The sequence below is a fragment of the Hibiscus syriacus genome, unplaced genomic scaffold (assembly GCF_006381635.1).
Source record: "Hibiscus syriacus cultivar Baekdansim isolate YM2019G1 unplaced genomic scaffold, ASM638163v2 tig00000340_pilon, whole genome shotgun sequence".
Lineage (NCBI taxonomy): Eukaryota > Viridiplantae > Streptophyta > Magnoliopsida > Malvales > Malvaceae > Hibiscus > Hibiscus syriacus.
The window spans coordinates 10,065,728-10,076,998 of record NW_024061783.1 but is presented as its reverse complement, the minus strand read 5'-3'; the positions used below and the strand labels follow the sequence as shown (position 1 = coordinate 10,076,998).

The 11,271-nt window shown below is 34.2% G+C and overlaps 1 protein-coding gene across 1 annotated transcript; it reads left to right on the top strand.

Moving 5' to 3' along the window:
- Window positions 1–3,129: 3,129 nt before the first annotated feature.
- LOC120204175 (O-fucosyltransferase 13-like) lies at window positions 3,130–6,254 on the top strand. Its single transcript, XM_039204287.1, has 6 exons — window positions 3,130–3,316; window positions 3,406–3,485; window positions 3,851–3,921; window positions 4,014–4,102; window positions 5,031–5,252; window positions 5,343–6,254. Exons 3-6 carry the CDS (start codon window positions 3,910–3,912, stop codon window positions 6,076–6,078), a joined length of 1,059 nt encoding a protein of 352 aa, XP_039060218.1. The 5' UTR covers window positions 3,130–3,316; window positions 3,406–3,485; window positions 3,851–3,909; the 3' UTR covers window positions 6,079–6,254.
- Window positions 6,255–11,271: the final 5,017 nt, after the last annotated feature.

Genomic DNA, 11,271 nt, shown 5'->3' with positions numbered 1-11,271 from the left:
TCATTTGAGGCTCAACTTCACGACAAAGGGGCTTCCCAATTTCAGAGTCAATTTCAACTTCACAGCGAAGAATATTGGACTCGAGACAACACAAGTTCAACTTTACAGCGAAGGGACGGCTGGTTGTCAACAAACAATTTCCCAATTTCAAAACCAATTTCAACTTCACAGCGAATGATATTGGACTCGAGACAACACAAGTTCAACTTCACATCGAAGGGACGGCTGGTTGTCAACAAATAATTTCCCAGTTCCAGAGCCAATTTCAACTTCACGGCGGAGGATATTGGACTCAGAACAATACAACTTACTTGGATTTTAACTTCACAACGAAGGATATCCAATTCCAAGGCTCTACTTCACAACGAAGTGGCCATCCACGGTTTCAACTTCACGACGAAGGGAATCGTGCTCACCATTGTCTCTCTTGAGACAGTTTCCAAGTTTTATCTCTCTTGAGACAGTTTCCCTTGAAACAAAATCTTTGAATATCTTTTCCTTGAAACAAATTTCGTCTCCCTTGAGACATTTTCTTTTGGAGCTAAGTTTTGTCTCTCTTGAGATAGTTTCTCTTGAAACATAAACATTGAAAACATTTCCCTTGAAATGAATTTTGTCTCTCTTGAGATAGTTTCCCTTGAGACATTTTCTCTTGCAGCATATTTTGTCTCCCTTGAGACAGTTTCTCTTGAAGCATAAACTTTGAAAACGTTTCCCTTGAAACACAAAATATTTGAATTAGTTCCCCTTGAAACAAGTTTTGAGACAGTTTCCCTTGAAACTTTAATCTTTGAATACAATTTCTCTTGAAACACAAAAAAAAAACATTTGAAATTGTTTCTCTTGAAATACAAAAAAACCTTTGAAGATGTTTCTCTTGAAACACCAAACCCTCAAGTTCGATTACATTCAGCTTTGAGGGAACATCATTTACAGCATAACTCAAGGCTAGAAGGGTTATCTGCCAACCAAAGACCTTCGAGTTCGACTACGCTCAGCTCCAAGGCACATCATTTACAGCATAGCTTAAGGAAATAATGACTATCTGTCAATAAAATTGTCGAGTTCGATTCCATTCAGCTCGATGACACCTCAATCACACTACTGTCTGACTGCAATCGAGGTTTTCAAGCTGAGAAGAAGATATGGGTTAGTCATGTCTTAGTAGCAAGAAGCCTTTTTCCGTCAGCATAACTTAAGTCGAGAAAAGCTATCTGTCAACGAAGACTTTTCGAGTTCGGTTTCATTCAGCTCGAGGGCATATCAACCACATTGTGGAGTCAAGAGATTACTTTCCAGTCGATTTTTTAGCCAAGGTCTTTAAACCGAGAAGAAGACCAAAATAGACTACAACGAGAAGCCACATTCTGATTCAAATCATTTCAAGATGGACTCGACTTCGCGACGGATGAGCCATCCGCAATTCAATTCGACAGGGAGTTATTCTTTAAATCCACTGAACGAAAATTTGTGTCTTTTTATCTTTGTCCTATTTTTCGTGGAATGAAAAAGGACAAAGAGGGGCAGCTGTAGACACCCATTTTCTTAAAAGATAGAACTAGCAAGAGTTCCTCTCCTATGAGGACTCTTCCACCACCATATCTTTTAAAGCAACAACAACACCAACAAACGTGCAACAACCGAGCAAGGAGTCTAGTCGCATTAGGATTCTATTGTTAATAAGATTCTAAAAATAGTTAGTTTTTTTCACTATAAATACATGTAATCCTCCCCATTTGTAACATACGATTTACATACAAAATACAGAGGAAAGCACGGAAAATACAAAGGCAAAGTTATTGTAAACGATTCGAAAAGAAAATAAAATGTAGCATCTTTTTTACTTTTGATTCGGTCTCTTACATTTACGTTTTAATTATTATTATTTTATTTATTTAACTTTATTTTTACGCATATTTCCCTTGTTATTTATTTTATTTAATTATTTTGTTATTTTTCTTTTCTTTTTTTCATGTAATTTTTTTTTACATTTTATGCATTTTCTTTTTTACTTATTATATATTTTTATTTTTTTAGATTATATATATATATATATATTATTTTTTTATTATCAGTTTTATTTTATATATATATATATATACTATTTTTATTTATTATATATATATATATATATTATTTTTACTTTTTTATTATTATTTTATTTATTTATTTTATTTATATATATTTTTCTTCTTTTTCTTTATTTTTTATATTTGTTTTATTTACTATTTTATCTTTGTTTTCTTTATCTTATCTTTTATTTAATTTATTTTTTCTTTATTTTAATTTAATTAATTTATTTATTTCTTACATTTTTATCTAACATGATTTTTTGACATTCTTAAGGTCACACCTTTAAAACTATCTAAGGTAAGTAATTGTGAATGTATTTTTACCTTTTAATTTTAAATTACAATTTTCTTAATTTAAGACAACCGGTAAATTAATTGGTACCGAAAGGGCGGTTCAAGTGTGCTAATCTTTCATTGACCGTAACCGACTCCCGAACCCGACAAATTTCTGGTAAAAACGCAGATCAGGTAAGATGGTATCCGACCCACCTATATTCGTTTTAAAGTGGTCGGTGGCGACTCTCAACCCAATTATTTCAAGTCGAAGCCCAATTCAGGGCCCAACCGAAAGACAGTTACTACAGTAATATAACAACATATGTGTTATTTTTTTAAAAAAAATTTAATGATGACGTGATATTATTTTATGGTGATACATCAACATCATCACTAATTTTTAAAGGTAAATGATAAAAATAAAACCAAAACGTAACATTAAGTATGATTTTGAAATAAAAAATAGTTGAATGATCAAAATGAAATAAAACTGATAATTAAAATATTAAATATATAGTTTACCCTAAAAATAAAAATGATTAAGTCTCAAATTAAGTATTTATGTATATAAAAAAATCTCTATTATAATACACAGCGAGATTGGTTTTAACTATGCACAAATCAAGTTTGATTTGGGGTGCTCTAAAATCATAGCTCCGGTCCAATTCTAACAAAAATCCGTCTAACAAATCACTTATATTAACCAGCAGCCAAAGATTCAATTTTCTCCTAAAATTTTCAAAACCCTGAATTTTTTTTCTGTTTCTTTTCTCTTCTCGGTCGAAATTTGCATTTTTAAGAAAATCATTTAAATCTGATCTAAAAGTCAGAGTGAAATTTACTTGCTATTTTGCTGCATGAAATGAGGGTGAAGCCATTGTTTATAATCGTCTCCACACTTTCCTTATTCTTGGCCGTCGTTTGCTCTCTCCTTCGCGGCCGGTTGTTCCTTCAAATTCTTCCAACAGGTTCCTAATCCATTCTCTCTCTACAGATCTCATTTTCACTATTTATGATTAATTTATTGTAAAACTTTGTTGATTCGGGGAAATTGCAGTGCCAAATCGGAGATATGGAATATCAAGAGAATTGTGGAATGGAGACCTTGCAATTGGTGGCTTCAGTCCCACTTGACTCGTTAGTATTTTATCTATTTGTTTATTGTTTGGCTTTTATTATTCTTGCATTATTAGCTTTATTGCCCGATTTGATACAGTTAGCTTCCAGGGAGGAAGAAGTGCAGTAAATTTTAGTATCTGGGATCTGGGTTTTTTAAGTTTTTTTTTTAGTTCTTCGATTTATTTGATGTAGATATGGTATGATTATATGAAAAAGGGGTTTAGTTTGGGAAGTGTTGAAGTTTTAAAAGAGTGAGAAGTGGGATTTGGATTAGGTTAAACTTCTGTTTAAATCTCATTATCATGAGTCCATTTTTTCTTAATTGGCAATAATTGCAGACATTTTCATTTTCCCCCCTTTTTGTTTTTATTGAAATCGTGCAGCTTTACCATCCAAGAGTAATGGGTATATCCGTGTTGATTGCTATGGTGGCCTCAATCAGATGAGAAGAGATGTGAGTGCAAAGCTGTTGTAGTTCTTGTATGCTATTTTATAAAATAAAATTAATTTGGTCTAAGCATCAGATATTTTTCTTGGTGAGGGCAGTTCTGCGATGGTGTTGGTATTGCACGTTTACTGAATGCTACTTTGGTTCTGCCGAAGTTTGAAGTGGCTGCATATTGGAATGAGTCAAGGTAATCTATGCCTCTTCGAGTTCTAATGGGTATTTTCTACTTGTGATAAATCGTATGTTCTTTTTGGAGTTGCCGATGTTGATCATACATCATAAAAAGGAAACGAATTTTGACAGAACCTGAGATTCTGAATTTCTAAGCAGTTTAAAAAATGTCAAGGCAGTAGAGACATAGGTAATATTATTCTTTATAGTGCTTGTATTGAATACCCAGTAATACAATTCTACTTTCTAAAATTATAATAATTGTGGATCTTCTTATTGAAGTTGAGATTACACTGAAAAAAATAAATGAGTGCAAAATGAAAACCAACACAACATTTGAGTAACTGTTATGGTAACCATGGGGGTTACTGTTACTGGCCATGACTTCCTATCCTATGAGTGCTAAAGTTGGTCCTATCCCGCGTTGCTATCATCCATGGTTTTCCTTTCTCAAATTTATGTTTTTAAGGTTTATAAATGCTAGAACCATTCTCCTTCGGGAGTATGCAGATAGTTGCCAAGAGATGATGTACTTTTTAGTATCTCACATGTTGCTTGACTTTGAATTCCTGAAGTTCTGAACTATTAAACTGGAGAAGAATCCAGTTTGAGCTTTGTTGTTTCGTCTCAAAGACCCCTACACTTCCCTACCTATGTTAGTTTGAACATTAGGATACATCCATCTGCTTTCTTTTTCCTGTGTAAATATTTGGATTATGAACAATTGTCACCAGAAATTTATTAGTAATGATTTCACAGTTATTCCAATCATGCTTAGTGAATGTTAACAGGTTCTTTTGTTTATTATTACACACAATTTAATTATTATCTGATGAATGTAACTAAAATGTTTCCTATGGTACAATGCCTAACGGTATCCTAGTATGTTTATGTGCCATATATACATAGATAAAATCTTTACAATTCATTCCTTTCATCTCCAGCGGCTTTGCAGATGTATTCGATGTTGATTACTTCATAAAGAAGATGAATGGTTTTGTCAAAGTTGTTAAGGAATTGCCACCTGAGATATCATTAAAAGAACCCTATCGAGTAGATTGTAGTAAACGGAAAGGTCAATTTGATTACATTGAAAGTGTTCTTCCGTCCCTGCTGAAATATCATTACATCTCAATCACACCAGCAATGAGCCAAAGAAGGGACCGGTATTACTTTTCTGTTTCTGAATTTCTCACACAATAGAACTATGACGTTGATGAAGAGTATATTTACGTTCCTGTTATGACATTTTGTAGGTACCCAAAGTATGCAAAAGCTGCGCTTTGTCAAGCCTGTTACAGTGCATTAAGGCTGACTGAATCGTTGGAGAAGAAAGCCAACGAGCTTCTGGAAGCCATACCGAAACCTTTCCTTTCCCTCCACCTTCGATTTGAACCAGACATGGTATCTTATAGCCAATGTCAGTACTCAGGCCTTTCATCTACCTCGATGAAAGCCATTCAAGCTGCACGCGGAGATGATAGAAAGCCATGGACCGGAGAAGCAGCTCAGATTTGGAGGAATAGGGGAAAATGTCCGCTCACACCGAATGAGACTGCCTTTATACTTCAAGCATTATCGATACCCACAAGCACAAACATCTATCTTGCAGCTGGAGATGGACTAATGGAGATTGAAGGCTTAACATCTATTTATACCAATGTAGTTGCCAAATCTGCTATTCTTAGCAGTGAGGATTTCGGAACCATGCATGGGAACACAAAAGCTGCCTTAGATTATCATCTGTCAATAAACAGCGATTCTTACATGGCTACATACTTTGGAAACATGGATAAGATGGTGGCGGCGATGCGAGCTTTCAAAGGACTGTACAAAACACTTTTCTTAAGTAGAAGAGCTTTTGCCAATTTGACTTCTCAAGGGTTGGAAGGGAAGCCATTGATGGAAGCGTTATGGAAGGTTCACAAAGATGATTTCATCATGGGACGAGGGTCTGCTTTATCTGACTGCTTTTGTGAGTTCAAATTATAGTTTCATTTTTTTCTCTTAGATTTTTTTGACAATTCATTGTTATTATTGTATCTTTAGGTATTCTTTTTGTATGAAATCTTATGGGATAGCTTTTAAGAAGAGCAGATACTCTAATACATCTACTTTTAACTTTGATTTTGTGCAATGATACACATGAAATTTTAATGTTGATTTAACTTTGATAGTTAAAAGTTTTCTCTCCTAGTTTTCTCGCACTAGTAAATAGTTCATCCTTTTTTCTTTTTTTTCTTTGTCTTTTGGCATGTTTTTCAGTCGTTTGATCGTTGTTTTCACTTATCTTTTTCTAAGAGTTGATTTAACATTGACATAATTGATCAAGATGACGTTTATATATTATTATGTTGATTTTCTCTTATCTGGACTATCAAATTGGATTTGGATACCCATATGCATTCGTGGATAGCTTTTCACATCGTTCGAGTATGATTTGAAGTTTGTCGGTGGTCTTTTTGTAGTTTGATCTTCTTTTCTAATTCGTTTGTCGTTGCGATCAGATCTGTTTGTATCTATCTTTGTTCGAGTTTTTTTTTGTTAAATTTTAATCTTTCCTTGTAATGTCCTTATGTGATATTAATTTGTTAGTTTTGGTTTAATGATTATAGAAAATTGTTCTAATTATATGTTTAATTTATTATTATAATTGTAAATCTTTATTATAATTTAAATATTTTATATTTTGAATAAAATTAATGATTTTATTTTATAAAAATGGATGATTTAATTACATACATTTTATAAAATAAATACATTCACTTATTTTTATATTTAATAAATATTTGTGTATAGTATAGAAATGTAAAATGATGTTACTATGACTTCATTTTTTTAAAAATAAATTAAAATAAAATCTAGTTTTCCTTTAAAAAAAAAGTAAAGCAAAATATCATGTGCATAATTGTACAAAATGAAAGCATAATTCCACAAAATCAAATAATTGTACAAAATCGAATTATATGTATTACATTTGATGAATGTTTATATATAATTTTGATATTTATTTTTAAAATTTTCATTATTTTTTGAAATGTTTGTTTTGGATTCTTATGTTGGTTGATTAAAACACTACATTTAATAGGTAATAAGAATCGAATTTATTAAGGGACCTTGATGATAAAAGAGAATAATACTACACAATGTGCACATGTTGTCAATAACAAATAAAGATACTAAATAGATATTACCGGCTAAATTGCTCCCATGGTGTTATGAAAAAAATTATTCGCTGAAATAGGGTCTCACATAAATTATTTTATGATTCAATGTGAATGCTACAATACCCGTCGGAAGTCACCGGGAACACAATGCGTCTTCGAAAAGTCGTCGAGAAGACTGTGCGTCGTCAGCTTTGTTTAAGCTTCCCCAATGCGTCTTCAGCTTTGTTCAAGCTTCCCCAATGCGTCTTCAACTTTGTTGAATGACATAAAAACGGGGAAGACACATTGTGTTCCTGGTGTCTTCTCCAGAAGACGTATTGTGTTCCCAACAACTCTCCGGTTACTATAGCATTCACACCATCTCGAAAAATAATTTCAATAATACCCTAATTCAACCAATATTATTTTCAAGAACCCTACGACAGTAAATCAGCAAGTTATTACATTATAATATCACACAATTAAAAAATACACAATAGAAACTAATGGATAAAAAACCAGTTTATCTACATTACTCTTCAACATTATTTTTAATGATTTATAATATTATTTATTAATTTATTAATAGTGTGTCTTAAAAATAAAATCCCATAAAAACATACTTGAAAATAATTTATTTTCAAAATGAAGAATTAAAATTACATATATATTCGAAAGTAGTATAAGAGTATGTGTTTCAAATTTAATTAAGGCTTAAATATACAAAAGGTGTCCAACGTATGCATGGTTTTTTAGTTTAGTGCCTAACATTTTTTTTGTTATAGTTTGGTGTCTAACGTTTCATTCCGTAACTCAAAATGGGTCACGTCGTGACGGACCGTTAATTTTGGCAGTTAACCCATTAAAAATGCCACAAGACATATTTTTTAATATTAAAAAATAATTTTGCAAATAAAAAAATAAACGTTTTAATAGGGTGAAACCAATTACCCAGGCTCCCCCTATTTCTGTGTGTATCCCCTAAAGGGCGAAGCTCTTCGTCCTCCGATCAAGCATCTCCAACCGTCGTGCAGGTGTCCCGTCGCTGCTAATGGCCTCAACAACGACAGGCGACCCTTGCATATTCCTCTCTTAATTTTAATATGTAGCAATCCACACCAGCATCCAAAACATATTAAAAAATCAAAAAGAAAGAAAAAGAAAAAGAAAAAAAAGAGAGAAATCAAGTAAAAATGTCACATTTTTTAGGGTTTTTGAAAGGAGATGAAAGTGTTTTAGCTTTGAAACAAAATTACTGCTCCCCTCTCATTTGCATTTTAAATTCCTTGCACAACTGCAAGTATTTTTTGTGACTAGAATTGTTAGCATATATGCTAAAGAAATCGAAGATGATGGGTCGATGGATTATTCAATATGCATGTTGAATCATAGTGCAAAAAAAATGGAGGAAAAAGGAGAGTGAACAATATTCCGCCTAATCTTATCTTCTTCTTCTTCTTCTTCTTCTCCTCTTGAATAGTTGTTAAGTATGTTTTGTTGTCAAGCCAATTTTCCTCTTGCAAAGTTGAATCCTTCAGTGACTTATAACTCATATGGTCCTCGTCCAAGAGGAAACATAATCTTTACAGACGATATAAGCCTTGAGAAAACTATCAATGAAATCTTCAAGAAATCCCCTAAGAATGCTATCAATTAGAACAAAAGCATATAAAGCAACATAAATTTCAACAAAATGAAGCGAACCAATTCCAAAACTGATAAAATGAAGTGAAACCATTTCAAAAAAAAGAAAGCTCTCCTTGTGATTAAGACGCGACGACGGCCAAATCAGGCGATTGGAGTGTCGGGGTTGGGCCGCCAGTCGTTGTTGAGGTCGTTAGCGGCGACGGGGCACCTCCATGGAGGTATGAGATGCCTTATCGGAGGGCGAAGAGCTTCTCCCTTTTGGGGATACACATACTGGAAATCAGAGGGAGCGGTTTTCCCCCATTAAAGCATTTTTTCATTTTAATTTATTTTTTATTTGAAAAATTATTTTTAAATATTAAAAATATGTCACGTGGCATTTTTAATGGGTTATGGTCCATCACATCGTGATCCATTTTGAGTTACGGAATGAAACGTTAGGCACCAAACTGAAACGAAAAAAACGTTAGACACTGAATTGGAAAAACGGGCATACGTTAGGCACCTTTTGTATATTTAAGCCTTTAATTAAAAATAGATTTAAAATCAAAAGTTCAAGTCTCAAATTTAATTCAAATGTGATTAAAATAACTTAAGAATAGAATTTTACTGTTATTAATTTTAAAAAAATGTTAACAATAACTTTATTATTATTGTTTAATTTTAAAAGAAGTCTAGAGTCTTAGGATAAATCTATGGAGTTTAAGGTTTTTATTTTATTTAATGACGGTGCCTCTCCCTGTAGAGATAGTACCGTTGATGGGTTAGGTGACCATCATACTACGGCCAATGATTGCCCTACAAGTAGGATTGGGATTGAGGAAGTCAAAATAGCTCTTAGAAAGATGGGGAGGGACAAAACTGTCGGTCCAGATCAAATTCCTATCACTGTGTGGTTGGCCCTAGGAGAAGAGGGAGTTAAGTGGTTGACCAACATCTTTAATATTATTTTAGAGACTGCCAAGATGCCAGAGGAGTGGAGACAGTCTACGGTGATACCAATCTATAAGAATAAAGGAGATCCCCAATGTTGTGGTAACTACAGAGGTATTAAACTACGCATTCATACCATGAAGCTATGGGAAAGGGTGATAGAGGCTAGGTTGAGACAGTTACTAGGGTTTCAGAAAACTAATTTGGCTTTATGCCAGGCAGGTCTACTACTGAGGTGATTCATCTACTCCGACGGCTTATGGAGAAATATAGGGGAACAAATAGAGATCTCCACATGGAGTTCATTGACATTGAGAAGACGTATGATAGCGTTCCCCGCGATACAATCTGGAAGACCTTGGAAACGAGACGGATCCCAACTGCTTATATCCGGGCGATTCGTGATATGTACTGTAAATCTACTACATACATTAGGACTACAGTTGGCGACACCGAGGCATTCCCGGTGGAAATCGGACTCCACCAGGGGTCATCTCTTAGCCCTTACATCTTTGCCTTGATTATGGACGACATTTATTGTGCGAAACCAGACGGTGTTCCATGGTGTATGCTTTTCGCGGACGACATTGTCCTAGTTGCTGAAACAAAAACTGAGCTGAATAGTAGACTGGCTACCTAGAAGACTGCTTTGGAAGAAAAAGGTCTACGAATCAATATTGAAAAGACAGAGTATTTATGTTAAAACTTCAGTAGGAACCAAAACTATGAAGATGTAGAAGTATGCATAGAATGACATGTTTTCCCCTCAAAAGATTGTTTCAAGTACCTAGGGTCTATGATACATAAAGATGGGGTGTAGATGATGACGTTACACACCGTATAAAGGCGGGATGGCTAAAGTAGAGGGCTGCTACTGGAGTTTTGTGTGACAAGAAGGTGCCTCTAAAACTTAAGGGAAAATTTTATAGAATGGCAATAAGACCAGCGATGCTATATGGATCAGAATGTTGGGCAATCAAGAATGATCATGTAAGGAGGATGGAGGCCGCATAAATGAGAATGCTTCGATGGGTATGTGGTAGGACTCTGTGGGATATGACACCAAACTCTGCAATTAGGATGTCCTTGGGGTGGTGCCTGTATCCGAAAAATTGAGGGAGGCAATACTACGGTGGTTTGGGCATGTCCTTAGGCGACAACCGCCGGATACGATTAGGAGGGTAGAGTCGATTACAGTCGATGGTGCCAGAAGGAGAGGACGACCAAGGAGGAAGTGGGTAGACTGCTTGAGATCTAATTTGAAGGATTTAGTCCTTACCGAGGACATGACCTCTGATAGGAAAGTATGGAGACTTAAGACCAGGGTAGTCGAATAGTGTGGGTCACAGCCATAGGGTGTAGCATCTCTGTTTTCTTTTTAATGCCTTCGTAGTAATTTCCATGACTTCTACTTTTTATACGTTTATGTCATTGAAATTTATGAAGGCTTAGAACTAGG